The 21,278-nt window shown below is 30.8% G+C and overlaps 2 protein-coding genes across 2 annotated transcripts; one reads left to right on the plus strand and one right to left on the minus strand.

Annotated features, from left to right (window-relative positions):
- Positions 1–1,858: 1,858 nt before the first annotated feature.
- On the minus strand, positions 1,859–2,673 carry LOC107431831 (uncharacterized). The gene has a single exon (XM_016042841.4). It carries the CDS (start codon positions 2,597–2,599, stop codon positions 2,234–2,236), a length of 366 nt encoding a protein of 121 aa, XP_015898327.2. The 5' UTR covers positions 2,600–2,673; the 3' UTR covers positions 1,859–2,233.
- Positions 2,674–16,285: 13,612 nt separating this feature from the next.
- Positions 16,286–21,158, plus strand: LOC107431997 (uncharacterized). The gene is made up of 3 exons (XM_016043054.4): positions 16,286–17,018; positions 17,881–18,003; positions 19,047–21,158. The coding sequence occupies exons 1-3, from the start codon at positions 16,596–16,598 to the stop codon at positions 20,604–20,606; spliced, it is 2,106 nt and encodes a 701-aa protein (XP_015898540.2). The 5' UTR covers positions 16,286–16,595; the 3' UTR covers positions 20,607–21,158.
- The last annotated feature ends 120 nt before the right edge of the window (positions 21,159–21,278 follow it).

The raw sequence follows: 21,278 nt of genomic DNA on the forward strand, positions 1-21,278 counted from the left end.
GTTGGAAGAAGAGCACTATTTTGAGTTTTGACCCAATTCAGCTGGTTTACTTTTGGAGATTCTACATGGATTTAAGGTCAATTAATCACATCGAAGAAAATTAAAAGGGTTTTTTTTGAAAAATAGTCCCTTTCCGATTCAATAGTTGAAATATAGCAATTTTTTTTTTTGGAAAAAGCTAGTCAACTTTTGTTTCATCCTGAGAAAATGCCCTTCGTTTTGTTTTTTTTTTTTGTTAGTCTTTTTTTTTTGGTTTTGCTTTCTACTTTCCCCTTTTCCCTTCCAAAATGCATTCTAGGGCATTTTTTTTTTTTTTTTACCCCCCTTCCACTTTCCCCCTTTCCCATCCAAAACACATTCTAAGTTTTTTTTTTTTTTTTTTTCTCTACTATTTTTCAAAAAAACCCATCACTCTCTACCACCACCATTGACCAACATACTGTCAAAGCCATACCCAACACCGTATAGCTAATAGTTGGGGGACGGATAGCTTCTCAAGCTTCAAGGCAATTTTCATGAATGCTAAAATTCTTCTCCCTAAACAAATTTTGATCCTCATAGTATTGCCCTTCTCGGTAATGACTTTGAAAAGAAGTACCTTTTTCGCATATTGTTTGCTCTTGCACATTGTTTGGTTGCAGGGGAAAAAAGGAGGAAAACGGAAGAATTTTCTTTTTGTGTTGTTTTTCTAAACCCAGTGTTTAATTCAAACATCCATCTCTGAGGTTTTGGAATTTGGGGTGATGGAGACCTTAAAAAGCTAACAGTGACTGATTTATATCAGCAACCGAACATTTTTTTTTTTTTTATTCATTTTCATTCAAATGCACGATCTGAAATTTTTTCATCAAAAAAAAATATGTCTTTCTTGATGGGTATTAGGTCTTAGGGCATGAAAGTGTTTTTTTCCATTTTATAGGTTTTCATGATTTTTCAATTCTACATCATTTTTTTCTAATTTTCATACCATATATTATCTAAGTATCTGTAAACTCAAATATCACGGTTCATTACATACTTATATTAAAAAAAGAATTAAAAAATACAAAACTAAGAGAGTAGTTGGACAATTTTACATCATTTAGCACTAATATTTCATCTAATAAAAAAATATTGTTATTTGAGTTTAGATTCAAAAATACAAAAATACAAAAAAAAAAAATAATAAGAGCAGATGAGATGCAATAATGTTTTTTTTTAAATGAACGGATTATTTGAGAAAAGAGAAAGAAAAAAAAGAATAAAAAAACTATTTTATAATTTTCAATTTAGTCAATAGCATTTATGTCCACAATTGGCTAGATTTAAAAAAAAAAAATTGCTGTTTTTCAAATTTCAATTTGTGGGATGGCTATTTTTTAAAAAAAAATCCAAATTAAAAACTCAAAACCCATTTTCACCTCGACCTTGCAAAACCTTCCTTCGTTTCATTCTTGTATTTGGCTTCAGGAAGGGCATCCATGGCTCCAATATTATTTTTTAGATTCTGATTGCATAATCTTTTTCTTCTTAATATAACTGATATTTTTTCACATAAAATGTGAAAAATAAAAAACTAGCAACACCAAAATTTTGTTTTAGAGGCTCAAAATTAGAAATTTTCAATGACAAGTTAAAATAGTCTCTTAATTATCTCTCGCCAAGTTTTACTTTTTCCACATTGTTTGGACCAAATGCAAGCATATGAACTACTTTCCTCTTGGAATTAAAAACCTTGAAACTCCTTGGAAGGTGAGCCTCGAATAATTAAATAATCAGTCCAAGTTTCTTGCAAATAATTGAATAAAAGAATATTATAACCATCTTATATATATATATATATGTATGTATGTATATATGTATATACACACCCAAAAAATAAAGAATTTAATCTCCTTATCAATGGAACTGCAGCTTTCTAGGTCATATTAAGAGAGTTATGCTACAAAGAAGATAGATCCAGAGGCTAGAAACAGAGAACAGACAAAAAAAAGAGATAGATAGTACTGGGCAAATTAATCTCTAAGTTTTCTGTTCAACTCTAAAAACAAAATGTGTATCTAATCTAACTATATACATTGAATACAAAACTCTTGAGAATCCTTGTAACCCAATTCCCATTTCTTTTTATCCCCACCACCGTATATAGACACACATAAATACATAACAAACCGCTGACCCATTAAACTTCACCATATTAAAAAGGAATTCAAGCCTCCAAAGATTTCTTCTTTCAACATCAAATGAAAATATTTCACTCAGGAATGCTTTGTAAGGCAGGCCTCCATGACCGTTGATTGTTCTGACCAAACCCATCACTGACTCGGATCAACTGCTCCAAAACCTGTTGCACAGACATGTCTTTAACAGCCGCCCTACCAAGCAACTCCTCCAGCTGCTTCTTTGTGATCTTGATCTTCACCTCCGTACTACCACCACCACTACGACTCGTTGCAGGGTAGGAAACAAAGTTTTTCTCTCTCTCGCCACCTTCATCTTTATCCATTTCATGATGGCTTTTAGAAATAGTACTCCTCGGAAAAAGTTTTTCGGACGCCGGAGACCCCCAATCCTCGCCGGCCCATGTCATCGACGACTCATGCCGCAAACAATTTCCCATTTCCTACTGTCTTTTTTTTTTTTTTTTTTTGGGGGTATGTATTATTCTATTTGTTTTTTGATATCAAGGTCTTGGAAATGGAGGTGGGGTTTGTGTTTTTATAACGGACCAAAAGGTGGTGGTGGTGGCGTTGTGATGAAGAGGAGGGAGGGAGATAATGGGAATAAAGATAAAAGTTGTGAGGAAAGAGTCAACCCCTATTTTGTTGCCACGTTGGATGACATCTTGTCCTGCGTGGCTGGTTATCCGCACCAAATTTGAGATTGAGTCCAAACTCATTCAATGCAAAAGCCCACCATAGCAACACGTTAGTTGATCAAGCCGAGTGTTTTAGACTCGGCTGGATAATTGGCTCGGCTAGACATTTTTCACTGATTTTTGACACTTTTGTTGTTTTGCGATTTGTAGGCAGGAAGTTAGACGGAAATCTAAACCAATTCTAGTTGACTCTTTACAATATAATGTGTTTTTTTTATTATATTTATTGTCCCTTGCTTTTTTACTTTTTTTTTTTTTTTTTGGGTTATAAAGTAAAGGTCACCATCATCAAATTATTCATCTGATTGATATTTATTTTATAAATATATATATATATATATAAGTTTGTTAAAATAATGTAAATGAAAACGATCCAATTTTAATATATTCTTAATCGTTATATAAATAATAAAATTTAACTATTACATGGTTATGTATTTGACATATTTGATTTGATATAGATACAGTAGTTAGTAAATATAATAATTTGGGAAGATCCACAAAATAACTTATAATGGTCCAATTGTCACAGGGTTTGCATGCTAATATTATATATACATGATCGTTATAATCATTATATTTAATTGGATTTGGTAAAAATTTATAAGATTTTGGACAAAGTGTATCTGAAGGTGTAAACACTAAAAGATTCACATTTATGAGGTCCTAAGACTTTATGAATTGTAACATAAAAAAAAAATAATAATAATTATATCCTTTTTACACTCATGCAAAGAAAATTGAACACGGAGCTAGCTAGCTGCTACACGTTGTTCAAGCAACTCAAGCCATGTAAGTTTTATTAATACAAATAATAATTATGAAAGTGACACCAAACCAAACTAAGAGAAGAGATTTTGGGTAAGACAAAATCACCTCATTTTCAAGTGTGAACGGGATTAAAGTGGGAATCTTCCACATAAAAAGTAGGTGTGAACACAAATCACCAAAAGGAATCTTTCAATTTTCTTCTCCTCATCAAGTCTAATGTAGGTGTTATTGTTCATTCACGTGTGGTTGCTCACTCTTATGATATCATAACATATAACCATAACTTACTTTTCTCTTTCTTTTTTTCATCATATCCCAATTATTACTTTCTTATCCATACGTTTTATGAGATTTTCTAACCTCATATAATCCTCATCAAATTTAGAATATGACCCCCCTTTTTGCCATGATTATTAAATCTACACCTTGGAAATTTGAATCCTCTCTTATATGTAAGCCTTTCATTACATTAAAAAAAAAAAATTAATAATAATAATAATAAAGAGTTATTTGTCTAGTTACTAGTGATCCATCATTAATGAATTCAATTTTAGTCTAAAATGATGCATTTGGTGAGGGCCCCAACAAAGTTGCTAATGGTATAGACCAAAGAAAATGTCAAATCGATATATTGGCAGTATATATGCATTTTGTGATGAACGGTGATGGGTGAAGGAACAAATACACACATAAGAAACAAGTGCAAAGCAAAAATTTCTCTAATAAAGATGGTTTCTTTTATAAGGATGGTTGGTGAGTGACTGTCTAAGTTGGCTCCTCTTACCGACTTTTACGTTTACGAACCTATCATCTTGTCCCCATGCTCACTATCCAAAAAATCAACACAAAAATAAAATTATAAAAAAAAAAAAAAAAAAAAAAAACAACATGCCACTCACGTGATGTTTGTCTATCCAGAAAACACGTCACCTGACATCACTGCATACTAATTCATCGATTATTTACACGTGGCAGCCAAATTGAATGGCTGAGATTTGACTATACGTTTTTGCTGCGAGTATGTGATACACTTAGTAGTGGTCACGTGCACCGCACATAATGGAGGACCATGCTTCGTGCTTTGCATTGCTTTATGTTGATTTTGAGAAAAAATTGGATGTCATGCTTTTGCATGTCAATGTATTGCATGCCACTATACATCCAAATTCCATTAACTTTTTTCAATGTTCATAGTTGTTAGATATATATATATATATATATATTTTATTCTTATAATTGACGGATCTTTCACACTGAAAATACAAAATATTGATCTGGCTATCAAATTCTTGATACATATATATCTAAAACAGATTCAATAATTTTAAAATTAAAGGTTTCTTTTTGTTTGGGGCTTTAGGCTCTGGATAGAATTTAAGATGAATGAATTAAAATGTATGTTTAAGAAATAATTCAAATCAACTTTGGATTACTTTTAAGCCTAACCAATACTAAAGTACAAAAATAACTTAAATTTTACTTTGTGAGATTAAACCTAATTAACCAATAATGTTTGAAGTAATATATATATATATATATATAAGTGTTAAAACAATCGTTGGTGTGGCTGTGAACTCGATTTGAAGTAATGTTATATTAAATTATGATTAATAAGTTTTTGATTATTAAAGATACAATTAGAACGAATATATATTCGTCAATTAATCATTTATTATTTCTTTCTTTCTTATTCCTTTTCTTTCTCATTTAATTGGTGGATGGTGTACCTAGAAAGACTACTTCGGTACTTTTCGACGAAATATTATAATATTATTAATTTTTTTTCCAAAGGAGAACCCAGGAAAGACTAATTGTGGATGAAAGTACACTTATGGGTCAAAAGCAACTAATAAATTTCCATTCTTGTTTCTTTCTTTTGCCTTTTCCTTTCTTTTTTAGTGGATGGTCACGCACTTTCTTCAATTTTTTTTTTCTTTTTTCTTTTTTTTTTTTGAAAAGGTGGATGGTCATGCACTTGCCTGTGCTCTACATTTGAATAGATTACTTTTTTGTTTTTTTTTAACAGGATAAATACCTTTTTTTTTTTTTGGTATGATTTACTACTTATCAATATTCATTCTCATTGTAAGTTGACTCATTAATTAGCAATTTAATTACCTACCAATCTGCATCTCGCTATTTATATAGCAGTTGCTTTTTTTTTTTTTTTTTTTTCTTTTGGGGTGAAATATGTATAGCAGTTGCTTCAAACATGGTATATGTAGCACTTTTTATAGCTAAGCTAGGATTTCCATTTTCTGGCTTTGACCTGGTTGATTAGCGGTCGATCAAGAATCTAAAATAAAAAATGAAAAAAATCTAATATATATATACACACATATTGATAGAGATAGGTTTCAGCTTATAAATTTATATATATAATCTCTATTAATGGATTTTTTTGGAACATGATTAATTAAATTGGATTTATTTTTTACAAAAAAATTTAAAAGTTGATAAGATAATTCTTAATTAGTAAGGCTGTAAATAAATTTAATCGACTCAAATTTAATTAGTTTTTTTCGAACTCGGCTTTTAAAATATATGAGTCGATATTGAACAAAAATGAAACTCGAATAATATGCAAGTTGTTTTGAATAGCTTATAAATAACTAATAAGTAGCTCAAATTTATATTTATATACATATTTATATATTATATTATTAATTTAATCTATAGAGTATTTCTAATATTAATTTAATGATATAAAATGCTTATAATATATAAATAATATAATAAATATTTCATTTTATAAAATAAATTTAATAGAACAAGTGGAATGAATTAATAATTTAATAATGAAAAAATTAATAAATTAAATATTCAATTTTTCTTAGACCTTTGTTTTAATATGAGTAGAACTAAACCAAATTTAAGCTTTTTATAAACAAGCCAATTCCATCTTAAGCAACAAATTTGACAAGTTTGAGCTTAGCTTGATTACTCCAACAATATTATGGAATTATAGTACTCAACAACTTGGATTATTTACACCCATATTAATTAATTAGTTAATATAATATTATCAAGTCAATCTGAATATACAGTTATGTGTAATATACGTTTTTATATTTATATATATAAGAAGTCCTTAATTTCCCTTTTAAATTGTATTGTCTATTTCTTCAGGAAAGAAAAAAAGAAAAAAAAAAAGAATTGTTTTGTCTTGATTATTATGGTTAATGACCTCGATCGGCGTCTGTATATGCGATTATCACTGCAGTTGCCCTAAATTAATTACTTCAACAATTACAGTATTAACGTGCGAGAGATTTAATCAGACCAATGGCCATGTATATAAGTTGTGAACTTGTGATTTTATACAGATATACATATGATCATTTGGTGGGATTTAGAAGATGGTGTGTATAACATGCTAATTAATTTGAGTTGAGTTCTTAATACAAGATAATGAATAATTGAACTAATTGAATAGACATACACGTTAGGCACGCCTATTGATCAATTAGTTAATTAAATATATATTGCAATAATTAAATTAAATATATAACATATAAAAGAGGTTTGGACACTTTCCTTAATTATGATAGGTAATAGAAATTTTATTTTATTTTATTTCAGATTAATAAAATCTGATTCTATCACCGATCAAAATTGACTAAAAATAGAAGCTGATTTGAACTGTTCCCAAGCCTAAAATGGCTCAACCATTCTAAGACAAAGTCAGGCTCTTGTTACTAGCCAAGCTTCATATCAATCTTGAACCCAATTATGTCCGAGGCCGTAATACAAAAACTTTACTATGCAAGACTACCTTTAATACATCACCTGTGAATTTTATCCTCAAGACAGAACTAATCCATACAATAAACTAAATGTAGCTTCGAATTTTGATAGTACCAAAGGCTCTGAAAGTACAATTAACTCATATATATATATATATATATATATATATATTTTCCTTTTCATATTTAGAAGATAACAAAAATTAACACTGCGTAGTTCAGCCTTCATGTCCGTCTATCTCCCTTCTAGCTTAATTAAAAATTAATTCCTTACCAAATGAGCCTTCATAAATCCAGATAGAATGTGTTTTATCAAAAATAATAATAATAATAATAATCCAGAGAATATATATGTAGCCAAAACATTTTGTATACCTTTTGGTATTTCCAAATTTAGCCACCAAACTCCAACACAAAGTATTTCACTGTTGTAATTATTTTTACATCTTAATTTTTATATTGTCAACGAACCTAATTAAATTAAATTTGATAAATACGCACATAAGTTTTTAAAAAAAGATTTTTTTTTTTTTTTGGTTGTTGTTGTTGTTTGTAAGGTTCTAATTTAGACATGTGCCTGCAGCTTGGTCGTTGGAATAACTTTAAATGCTTTTCACAGCGAGCAATTACTTTGTTTGTTAGTAGTCGCCAGATCACCACAAGAAATCTAATTTGACGGCTCATTTGACAAGCTGTTATAAGCTGTCCAATCTTTGAAATAGATATTCTTTGTTTATATTAGTCAAAAAATGCAATTTGATGAATTAGTGTAATTCATTTAGCTTTGAGAGGATTAAATTAAAAATGTAATTTCTTCTTTATTATTAAGGTTATTTGAATCCAAAATTTATATAGTAGAGATATTGCCATTAAATTGTGCCTTAATTAGAAAAAATGTAATTTGTGTGCTAAAAATTTGGTTTTATATTGAATGGATTTTCTACAAGAATATTAGAGTTTTAACTAAAAAAAAACTCAGATTTAAAAATATATTTAAAATTTATATGAATATATAAAAATATTAAAATTATATGAAGAGAAAGTAAATCTTGTTAAAATTTATGTGAATTTCAAATATATTTTTAATTTCAAAAATGATAAAAAAAATTATGATGGATGGTTTGTAATGTAATAATAATAATAATAATTATTATTATTATTATATATAAATATATTTGCTCATATTTGTACTAAAAGAAGCTAAAGAACTAATAATTAATCAAATAAAATATGTGGCCTTTCATATTTGCTTGTGAATATTTAATAATATTTATTTTAAAAAATTCGTTTCTGATCTTGTTATTTGATTTTTATTTTATTTTTCTGTGTGATCTTACACAGACATATATATTTTTGACAAAGGATGTACACATATTATAATATAGCTATACATACATAAGCATCATAAGCAAAATGGTCAAATCACACGCCTCCTGAAAATGGCTATGGGCGAAGAAAGTTTGTTATCATGACTCGTTTACCAAGTATAATTATTTTACATGACATGAGCAGGGTTCGCATGCACATATAGATTTACCCAAAAAGCTACGTGGACTATCTTTACGGCACTTAATTAAAGACAAAATATGCGAATGGATGGAGTTTATATTAAATACATAAAGATATATATATATATATATATATATGTGGAGCTGATGAGACATTAATGCAAGTTTCTTGGATTTCATCAGAAAAAAAAAAAAAAATGCAAGTTTCTTGGAAGTCAGCTCTTTGAATATCAATTTTCATCATCATCATCCAAAAAAAAAATTAAATAAATAAACCTTCATCATGGAGATTAGCATGGGTTTAAGTTATTAACAGTGACTTGAATCCTTATCTGCGAATTCTACTTAAATATGCCCCCTATCTGTTGACGTATTAGTAATTGACCACTACCCATTTTGAAGTTTGATCTTAATTTTTGTTCTTTCTGGTTTTCTTTTAGGCTTTATCCACAATTTGACAATATCAAGTACCATTATTACTTTAGATTACATTAACCAAAAAGATAAATACACACGTAATGTTCCATCATGCTCTAGGATTATAACTTTGACACCCTCCGTTACAATTGTATTCAAACTGTGACTGTCTCTCAAATCATGGCTTAAAATTATTGCCTAGCCTTTCCCGTCACAAGAAAAATAACATATATATTTGTATTATACATATCTCTATGGGAACAAATCTTTCATTTTAATATATATATATATATTAAATGTATATAAAGACGTAACAAGATTCCTATTCATTTTGCCGTTCAAACTTTCTTAATCATTTTTTAAATCGTTTTAAATTAAAAAAATACTAAAATATTTTTGGATCTATCTTTTCTTTTTGGTAATAGGGTTTTTTTGGGGCCTATCGTCGGATTAATTTGATGTTAGCTTGCATAAAGATTATAAAAAAATATAATAATAATAATAATAATAAAGAAAAGAAGCCTCATGGAAAAAAAACAAAAAAAAAAAAAAAAAGACAAAACAAAACAAAACAGAAGGCCCAGCATAACTTGTTGTTTTTATGTATATATCTGTGACGAAGAGAGCCCAAATCTTATAATTCATTGCTATGTTGGGTTAGATTTCGTTGCATAGATTTTGGGCCAAATAAGCAATTGTGCCCATATATATATATATATATATGTGTGTGTGTGTGTGTGTGTGTGCTCTATAAATATGTTTTTCATCGTGCCCTTCCTCTCTTTCTATTTATTTTCCCCCATTTAGTAAAAATTAAATAAAAAAAAAGCATTTTTTTTTCTTTTCTTTTCTTGGGTCTATATGGCACAAGAAAAGGCTAAAACTTTTTTGGGTGAATAAGAAAAAAGCTACAGCTCAGCAATATTGTTATCAATTCTAGCCACAAACAGAAGAGGGCTAATGGAGGGTGGGGTGGTTGATAATGTTCGGAAATTTAGTGAATGAATATGAAAGGCAACAAGTAAAAGGGCACACCCACCAGGCTTAGGTGGTCATCGTCTGGCAGATCATGTGAAAATACAAGCTCTTTACAGAAAAGTCCATTTGTTATTAACACTTTATAGAAGATACAGGGAAAAAAAAAAAAAATTACTCATATAAACTCTGAAATATATAAAATTTTTAACCGAGAGTTCAAGTGACAAAATGATGTTATATGTTTTACAATTAATATTTTCAATATTGGATGAAATTGCATCCTAAAAACCGCTGTTTAGGCGTTAAGTGGTTCTTCTCCTATGTAGAAGATTAATTAAATTATGCTAATCATGCAAATGATGGACTGCACACAGGTTTCAGTTCCATGGATGGATAAATAGACTATGATCATGATTTATGTTCAAGATATTCATAATAATTTAGACTAAAAAATTGTAGGTGTTGTATAGTATATACCAAACACATGCACACACACAACTCAAGCGTATGTACGTCAAAAATAACTAATAAATTAGAGGAATATCAATTGAGAGGCAGTTGGGTTTCACGATATGTATCATATATTTTTATCATAATGGGTAGCCATATATCTGTATTCACCAAAAATGCTATATATTTATTTATAATAAAAGGTAGCCGCAAAAATCATATCTAAAGTGGACTTTGCAATTTGATTTTCAGTGAAAATAGCATTACTTAATTTAATATTAATCCATCCACATAGATATATAACCTCTTCCCAACCCATCACGCAACCTTTTTTTTTTTTTTTTTTTATCATTTCCTCTTGTGTCTCAAATCCATAATTTCTCTAATATATATATATGAGTTGCTTATCCTACCCACTAAGTAAATGATTACTAGTTTAAATAGAAAGCATTCAAGAATTCATTTTTAGGATTTTAAAATAAAAAAATAATAAAATTAAATGTTTCAATTAAAATTTATCACATAAGATGATAACAATCATCATTTATAATAAATAACAAGACTCTAATTTTTTTTCTAACCGTTTAAGTTTTTAAAATTAATGTTAATTGTTTAATGTTAATTGTTGAACAAATCAATTAACACGTATCAATTAGATTAATTCCAATAGTCAACAAGAGTAATCAAGGCAAAATCAAGCATGTCAAATCATAGAGATATAAATTAATTGACCTCCCTTGTGTAGCTTCTACAATCTCTGCTATAATTATGTATTGATGTATTTTGTGAGCTCTATATATAAGAGTAATTGATATTTATAATATTTAAAGTTTATAGAGATATCAATAGAAATAATTGTATTTCTCATTCTCTATCTTCCATTTTCCTTTTCTAAAAGTTCTTTCGGAGTTCAAAAGTTCAGAATCAACTATAATTAAACTCTTTCCGTCAAACTCTTATCTAAATTTATTTCCTACCACTTTAAAACTTTAAATTTTTAGAATCAACTATGTTTCAATAAATATATATATATATATATATATATATTTTATTTTTTTTTCATTTTGAATCTTTCTAACTTTAGTAATATATATACATATATATAGTCATATTTATAACATAACGACATGATGGTTTTAACAATTAAATTTTTTTTATTAGTTTTTATATTACATTAAATATTAAATTTAAAATTTTAAAAGTGATCACATGTGAGTTTAATAATAAGTTAACATTCTATTTAGAGAAATTAAACTTTATTAAAGCTTGATAATTACTAAATTTTTAATTTTTGATCCTAAATGTAATCTGATGATTGAAAAAAAAAATTAACATCAATTATCAAATTAAATATCTAATTTGTGCCTCATTTTGTGTGTTACATATATATCCTCACTATCGGAAACTAAGCAATATTGGATTCTCTTACATACTCATTTTTTTAGGTGAATAGATTGTCTAAGAGCACGTCTAACTCATTACCCCAAAATAATACAAATTTTGCACTAAAATGGTGCGAATGTCACATCAAACAGTATTTTTCCTGCAACTTATTACACTCTTTCTGACATTAAAAAAAGTATTCCTTTTATCTGCTCTTTATATTATTTGTTGTATTACTATTATTATATTGTAATTAACATTTTGTATTATTTATATATTAATTATACTTCATATTAAATTGAAAATATAGGACAAATGCAAAATTTTTGTTTTTTAGTAGCAAAAAGTAATTAATTCTATTGAAAATATAATTTTGAGGTAAAAATTATAAAAATATTATAATATTAAGGGTTGTTGTAAAATTTTAAAATTTTAAAAATATATATATATATATATATATATATAAATAATAAATTGGCGACGAACAGTGTTTTGGCGCCATCTTGACGATTTAACGCCCCCTTTCTTTTATGGAAACATTATATAAAATGTGTGTATTTGTTTATATATATATATATATATATATGCGGCTACTTTCTTCTGTTGTAATTTTTTTTTAATATTTTATTATATTTTATCTTTATTTTATTTTTTTAACATTGGTCCCGTGGTTCAGATTTATGCAGCTTCAATGCCAATATAGATAAATTGAAAGTGAGAGTTAAGGTTTATAGCACAACACCTTAACTGCCAATTGCTGCAATACTAGACACGAACGCTTTGACAGGGTTTGATGAGAAGGGAATTTAATTAAATTTTCCAAGCAGCTTTTATTAATTAGTTATCTGTAGAGAATTAATTGTATGCCCAAAAAAAATAAACAGGAAAAAAGCAAAAGAAATCACTCTTTTTTTTTTTTTTCTTTTTGTTTTTTCCCCCACGTGAAGTGATAGCGTACGTACATTGTATACGCGAACTTCAATTTTTGTGGATGATGATCAAAATTTGTACTATACTTTTTTTTGTTAATTAATTGAAAGGGTATAAAAAGAGAAGACTCATGAGATCTCATTGTGGAAAATTCACATTTTATTTATTGTTGCATATATAAAGGATAAGAATTTCCATTTTCCAAAATCAGGTTGGAATATTATTTTATTTTTTTTGTTTATTACGACTGTGTGGCCAATTAACTTGGTTTTTTAACCGGTTTGATGCCTCCAAAAAGGTAGGGTCTACCTGCTCCTTCTATGTCTCCGGCAAAACAACTTTCATCCTCTCAGAGCCACCCACACAACAACCAAAAAAAAAAAATAAAAAAAAAAAAAAATTCATCCTCTATTTTCTTGTATAGAAGGTTATATTATACTATATTATATAAAGTAGGAGACTTTGTTTTTTATTGTTTCATCCGGACATGCACTGCTATTATGTTAAAAAAATATATCGTATAAATGAACTGAAACTAGAACATAAATTTTCCGTGACAAATTATGTTTTTTAGAGACTAAAAGTTTAATGGTAAGCAAAAAATACATATATGTAACCTAAATATATATATATATATATTTGAAGATGAATAATACTGTAAGCATCATTTAGTTAATCAATATATATATTAAATATGTATATATATATCATTATCTAATCGGTTTATATTTAATAATATTTATATTTTAAAAAATTAATTTTTTGTTTATAAATTATATTAATATGTTAACGATTTAAATAATGATGTATATATTTTTAATAAATATATTAATAGATTAAATAAAATATAACATCTGCTCTTTAAAGTTTAGAAGTGGAAAAGAACAGTAATGTATTAGAAATATGAGTGGTGTGCAAAGTGGACAGCTTATTATGATAGACAAAGGACAGGAGTCCATGCAGTTGAGATATGATTCTGAATTGTATCACCATTTATACCAAACGGTGAGGCCCCCACATCAATCAGGACCCGTGGTACCTTGGCCCCACAATCACTTTTAAATTCCATGAATCCCATCAAGACCCATTCTCCAATCTGCATGGTTAGATGACCCAACAATATATATAATATAATTCAATAATTAATATATAATACACATGATGTCTTTTTTAATGGGTGCCCATGATCTTCTTGTACCAAAAGATGGAATCAATATTTTTAAACTCAGACGGTCAAGACACATACATTAGTAGCCGTTAAACAATTTTCCCAGAAAAAAAAAAAAAATATATATATATATATATATATTACTTATTAGGAACCTTTTTGGTCTCTCCTAGCTACTCTAATTGAGTTTTTCTTATGCATATTTTATATATAGGAACGATAAATTAGGGTTTAGATCTCAACCAAAGCCAAAGACCTGTATATATTACATATAAAATATTCCATTGGCTCACAAAACCAAGTGAGACCCTCCTTCAAAAGAATGCCAAAACCCATGTGGGTGGTGGCATTTCGTCGGTTTACACCCAAAAAATAAAATAAAAAATAAAAAAAAAAGGAATTGCATGTAAATTTTGTCCTTGTCTGCCACGTGTAAAACTCATGAAAAGCCACGTGGTGACTCCCTCGGATGCCTTTTCTGATGTGGGACTAAACTATTATATTCAGAAAGCCCAGAAAGGAGAACAAGTAAGTAGATCTGTGCGCGTGAGAGACTGTACTATATACAACTTCTCCCAAAAAATCTCAAAAGTGTTTTTTTTTTTTTTTTAACTAAAAAATCTCAAAGTGTTTTTGCTAATGACATTAGCTCTCTGTGTATTCACTTTGATCGATTTGAGACGACAGGTGGACATCTATTTCCCACACTATTTTTCTATTATAAAAATATATAGATATATATATATATATTTTTTTTTTTTGCATGCAAAATAATTAATTAATGTTTTACACGTTATGTGGGGCCTGCTTTTGGCACTAAACTTTATGATGGAAACAAGATGTGATTGAAGCTTGGGAAGTATTAAGTAGCTTTCAAATCAACATTAAGTAGCTTTCAAATCAACAGTACTGCGGAAAACTAGTTTTGTGTGTGTCATTTAACAACTTTCTAATTGTCTGATAGCACTAGCTTTCAGGTGAATAAATTTATATTATCCTCTTGGGTATTCTTGTATAAATTTTTAGATCACAGAGAATTAATGATAAACCCATAAATGCCTGTTATAATGTATAATATGGTCTATTTAAAAAAAGCAAGGCAAATTGCTGTTTATATCTATTGTAACATTGAAATTGAGATACCTTGATGAAAATATGGTTTAAATTTGGAACTCTTTTTTAAGATAAAATAACCCGGATGATTTACAAAGCTTTTATTTATTTATTAATTGATAATACATTAATATATATACATATATATATATATATATTTATTTATTATTGTTTTCAAGGAAGGAAAAACAAAAATGTACATCTCTCTATTAAAATTATTGGGAGGATCAATACGTATATACTAAAATGTTACACATGACCGGGGTGAGGGGCAGCACTGGGGGAATCCAAAGACAATAATATTATTGGTTAGACATATAATTTAGAAACTTTATAATAATATGTAACTCTGGTGGCAGTAAATGCAATATATGCTTTCACATCCATGGTAATCCATTTTTGTCAACATATATAAATAGTTAAATACCACTTGCGTACAGTTTATATCAATTAAAATAATATCCCTATAATATTATTATATGCATGTATATATATATATGAGGTTGGTGTAAAAAGAAGAAAAAACAAAACAAAACAAGAAAAAGAAGACAAATAACATTTTCATTCCCTATAAGCAAATTCATAGAAAAAAATAAAAAATATATAGGGTATATAATAATAATAATAACAAAAAAGAAAGTAATAATTGTAAAAGCATGGATATCAAAAAAAAAAAAAAAATGTAAAAGCATGCTTATGGAAAAAAAGAAAAAAGGAAAAAGAAAAAAAGACGACGTCGTAAGAGAGAATGATTCAAATTACAACGTCTATTTTGGCCGTTAGCGCCGGGACACAAAATGGAGCGTGTGGGGGTTGTCAGGACTGAGACACGCTAAAAACGGCACCGTTTTCAGGGTCTGAACCGCGAAATCCAAGAAGGAAAAGCTTTAAGATACACGTTGACCGTAGAGAGAGAAAAAGAGTAAAGGTGTACTTAGTAGATGTAAAATAAAAATTAAAAAAAAAAAAAAAACGCGTCGTTTTCTCCACAGCAAAAGTCCCTGAAGGAGAAGCATAACACTCTTCTCTCTCCTCTCTCTCGGAGCTCTTCTTCTTCGTCTGTACTTTTATTTTCTTCTTCATTTTCCCAAGAAACAAACACACACACACACACACACGCGCACACACACACACACACACACAATCACGTTCTCCGACGCATACGCACGCACTGCACGCGTATCACTCTCTTTTTTTTTACTCTGCAATAGAAAAAAAGAGACTATTTTGTCTCTTTCTCTCCCTACAATGGCCGAATCTCGCTGGAGACGATCATGAAGATATCGGATAAGTCCCGCGGTGCGCCGACATTTCCGGCGAACTTCTCGTCCAAGACCCTAAACCCAACACAGGACTCGGATCTCCACCATAGGCCCTCTACCTGGAAACCACCCGCTCGGAGAAAAGCCAGGACTCCTGGTTTCGCACGTGTGCGAGTGACGGGGCCTCAGAGTGGAAAGCGGAGCAGGCCGGAGACGCCTCTACTGAAGTGGAAGATCGAGGATGAGGGGAAGAGAGAGAAGGATGATGGTGAGGTTCTGGAGGATGAGGATAAGGAAGAGGGTGGTCGGAGCGTTGGCCGAAAGGATCGGAAGTCCACGGTTTCTGCTAGGAAGCTCGCCGCTGGTTTATGGCGGCTGCAGCTGCCGGAGGCGGTGGTCGCCTCCGCGGGAAAGAATGGTCAGCTAGGGTTTCAGGTAAGATTGTTTGTATGGATATTTGGAACTCTTTTTTTTTTTTTTATATTTTTTATTTTTTCGGTGTTTGCTAAGATCTGACAAGTTTGGGTTGACTGTGTTGGAAAACTTTTTGAGTGAATGCGTGATCTTGAAGCATTTTGGTCCTGTTTAATCTAATAAGTAAAATGTGTGATCTTGAAGCTGTTTTTGGTTCTGTTTAATTTGATTATAAGGCTTACTCTTTCTTAATATATCTATTACTCTTCAATTTTGCAATTTAAATTTGTTTAATATGTTCTTTTAAGTTGTTGTGATTATTCACTGGGTTTTTCTTTTAAGTCTCTCTCTTTTTTTTTTTTTTTTTTGGGTCATTAAAAATAAGCTTTTTCGAACAAGTTTGTGTAGAGTGTATTTGATGGCGAAAAGAATCAAATTTTAGTCTAAAAGGGCTCTCATGATTGATTAATTTTTGTGGGGAAGAAATATGTTCTACAGTGTTTATTTGATGAAATTGGTATTCATTGTTTATAATTATCATGTAAGGTTTATTTACTCTTTCTCTTTAGGTGGGTTTCAATTCTCTGTTTAAAGAAATTTTCTGTTACTTTTGATCACTCCCAATTAATTGGTGGTTGAGAAATTTGCATGCACGCTTTCCTTGATAAGACTAATAATGTTTCTTGCACATAATCTAAATCTGTTGTACTTAGTATTCGTGATCCAAAAGTTACAATGTTATGGCATTTATTGCAATATTTAATAACTTTTCAAGACAGTATATTTGTTGGTTTGCTGTTCTTTTTGGATTTTGAAATAGTTGGCTATTTTGCACTGTTAGAGTCTGGAGATTCGAAATTTATTGTTAAGTTGTTATCTACAGCCTGGTGTTGACCATGGTGGGGAGCCATTTCTTCGCCCTAGCAATGGCAAGATGTATGTTTCTGAAGCAAAGGACTATCTACAAAGCCCTAGTTCCACTTTAAGGAATGGATTCTTTTGCAAGGTTTGTTTCTGGCTTAACTCGTGACTGAACCATAAACTGGCAATGATCTATTGGATCTAGAGAATGCTAAATTTTTATAAGTGGAAAATGAAGCATGATACACACGTACAATCCATTTATTAGCATGTGCATGTGGCACACGTTCCATTTCGACACTGCACTGCTTGGCGGGATCTGCATATAAAGTGTATTACTTTCCTTTTGGATGATTTACTTCCCCATAGATTGACATTTGTAATCATCATAATGGTTTTCTTGGTACTTGTGTTAAATTTATTTTTAGTATACATAATTCTTGTCCATCGGAATAGAATATACAGTATTTGATCGATGCAGTTTTTCCTTAGGAATTTCCATGTGGGAATCAAATTATATTTAAACCATAAGCACCGCTTGTGCAAATGGTATTTGTTTAACACGTAGATGATAATATTGTGGAATGCATTCAATAGAGATGAACGTCATAGCTTTACCATTTTATATGCATCAAGATCATTTGCACAAAATGGTCTGGAAATTGGTCTATTGATTTATGTTTTAAAGATCATTTGAACTGGAGAGTGGTCATGGGCTGTTTCTTAGTTTAATAAAGATCTAGCCAAATTGTCAGATTCGTGTAATATCTTTCTTTCTTAAGTAACCTGAATTTTTATTGAAAGTTTTGCATGTGACAATATCAACATGTGACCTCGGAGCTGTCAAAATTAGCTTTAAGGATAAACCAGTACTTCAGTATCTAAAGACAACAAAATTTCTGCAAATAAACTTGCGTCCTGCAACTTACACCTATATCAAACTTTCTATCAATAGAGCACAAGAACTAGCGAACAAAAATCATTTGAACTCAGTAAGGAAAGTTAAAAGTAGTTTTGGAAATATTCTGGCCGAGTATAGAAACTCTGATGACCATAATTATTATTTTTATCTGTAGGACGATATCTTATAATCAGCAGTCTTGATCTTTTTCTTTTTCTCTTTAGTTTGTCTCCTGCAGGCTCTAATGCTAATATGTGTTTGTTTCCTCTTTTTGTTTCATTCTTTAGCTTCAACCTCCATTTCAATTTTCTAACTCTGCCATGGAGGGGGCAACGAAGTGGAACCCTGTCTGTCTGAAAACATCGGATGAAGTACGCCAGATTTACAACCAAATGAAAAGGCTCGACGAACAAGTAAGAGCTGTATCTATGGTCTCTGCACTTGAAGCTGAACTAGAGCAGGCTCGAATTCGCATTCAGGAGCTCGAGACTGAGCGGCGGTCCTCAAAAAAGAAACTTGAGCACTTCTTAAGGAAAGTTAATGAGGAAAAGGCCTCGTGGCGAAGCAGAGAGCATGAGAAAATCCGTGTATTTATTGATGATATGAAGGGTGACCTCAACCGGGAAAGGAAGAATCGCCAAAGAATTGAAATATTGAACTCCAAATTAGTTAATGAGCTTGCTGATGCAAAGTTATTAGCAAAGCGGTATATGCAGGACTTTGAAAAGGAAAGAAAGGCCAGAGAATTAATTGAGGAAGTATGTGATGAGCTTGCCAAGGAAATTGGAGAAGACAAGGCCGAAGTTGAAGCACTGAAGAGGGAATCCATGAAACTTAGAGAGGAAGTTGAAGAAGACAGAAAGATGTTGCAGACGGCTGAGGTCTGGCGTGAAGAACGTGTTCAAATGAAACTGATTGATGCAAAGGTGGCACTTGAAGATAAGTATTCTCAGATGAACAAGCTTGTGACAGATTTAGAGAAGTTTCTAAGGTCAAGAAGTGTGGCCCCAGATGAGGACATAAAAGAGGCGGAAATGCTTAGACAGGCTGCTGCTTCTATAAATGTGCAAGACATCAAGGAATTTTCCTACGAGCCCCCGAATCCCGATGACATCTTTTCTGTTTTTGAGGAAGTTAATTTTGGTGAAACAAATGAGAGAGAGATTGAACCATGTGTTGCTTATAGTCCTGCTAGTCATGCGTCAAGAATTCATACGGTGAGTCCTGAAGTCAACGGGATCAATAAGAACGGCTTTCAGAGACATGCAATTACTTTGACTGATGAAAACGGGGATATAGAAGAAGATGAGAGCGGATGGGAAACTGTAAGCCATGTTGAGGATCAGGGATCTAGCTATTCACCGGAAGGGAGTGCCCCATCTGTCAACAATAATCACCGCGAGAGTAATGCCTCAGCAAGTGGAACAGAATGGGAAGATAATGCAGGTGAAGAAACACCAATTACTGAGATCAGTGAAGTATGTTCAGTACCAACAAAGCAGTTGAAGAAGGTATCATCCATAGCAAGGCTATGGAGATCTGGTTCGAATAATGGGGAAAACTACAAGATAATCTCGGTAGAGGGAATTAATGGCAGGCTTTCAAATGGGAGGATGTCTAATGGTGGTATCATGTCCCCGGATCGAGGTTCTGGTAAAGGTGGGTTTAGCCCATCAGATTTGGTGGGGCAATGGAGTTCTCCCGACTCTGGGAATGCTCGCATTCTAGGGATGAAAGGGTGCATACCTCGTGGTGCACAAAAACATAGTTTGAAAGCGAAGCTTCTAGAGGCAAGGATGGAAAGTCAAAAGGTCCAATTGCGTCATGTGCTTAAACAGAAGATCTAGAAGTGGTTGGTTCTTGCTTGCTCATCAAAATTACTAACAAACAGAGCTAGATTGGAATAAGTAGTTTCAATTCTGCCTGCGGAAGGTACCTCTCTGCTACTTGAAACTGCTAAAGGTGGTTATGAGGAGCCTGGAAATAAGTAGACATGGTTGGCCTCCAATACTTGCTTATTTTCTAGTTCACCAATTTTCCTCCAATTAATATATGCTATGCAGACAGTTCTATATCCTTAGCTTCTGCCGAGACCTTAGCATCCGGGTAATAATGATATTGGGAAGCAGCCAGGTTATCTTCTGTCATAAATCATGTATGTCTAGCTACATTTTCCGTTTATTTATGGCATTTATTGATCGATCCGAAAAGCAAGCCGTTCATTTGTACTGTCACTTAGAAGTCTTAATGTCATCATTTTGAGGAAAAGCAAATTCATGGTAAAGACTGAAAATCATTATGTTCTCTGTCTGTAATAGATGTAGTATCATTTTCAGAGATGCTTCTTTGCATTTATTACAGAAAAATGGAAGATGAAGAGGATAATTTCAGGGCGGGTACTTGTAATTGTTGAGTACAATGATCTTAGCAAAATTCCAGTATGGTAGTTTATGCTAGATTTGCATTGCATGCATATGATATGGTTAACCAATCTTCATGGCCGGCTAAAGGGGAAGCCT

The sequence above is a fragment of the Ziziphus jujuba genome, chromosome 1 (genome assembly GCF_031755915.1).
Source record: "Ziziphus jujuba cultivar Dongzao chromosome 1, ASM3175591v1".
Lineage (NCBI taxonomy): Eukaryota > Viridiplantae > Streptophyta > Magnoliopsida > Rosales > Rhamnaceae > Ziziphus > Ziziphus jujuba.

What these genes read in the sequence shown, in the direction of transcription:
- LOC107431997 (XM_016043054.4), top strand. Translation starts at nt 16,596, where the DNA reads ATGAAGATATCGGATAAGTCCCGCGGTGCGCCGACATTTCCGGCGAAC. An exon ending in ATGGTCAGCTAGGGTTTCAG is followed by an intron (nt 17,019 to 17,880) that starts GTAAGATTGTTT and finishes TGTTATCTACAG; the next exon opens with CCTGGTGTTGACCATGGTGG. An exon ending in GGAATGGATTCTTTTGCAAG is followed by an intron (nt 18,004 to 19,046) that starts GTTTGTTTCTGG and finishes TTCATTCTTTAG; the next exon opens with CTTCAACCTCCATTTCAATT.
- LOC107431831 (XM_016042841.4), bottom strand. Translation starts at nt 2,599, where the DNA reads ATGGGAAATTGTTTGCGGCATGAGTCGTCGATGACATGGGCCGGCGAG.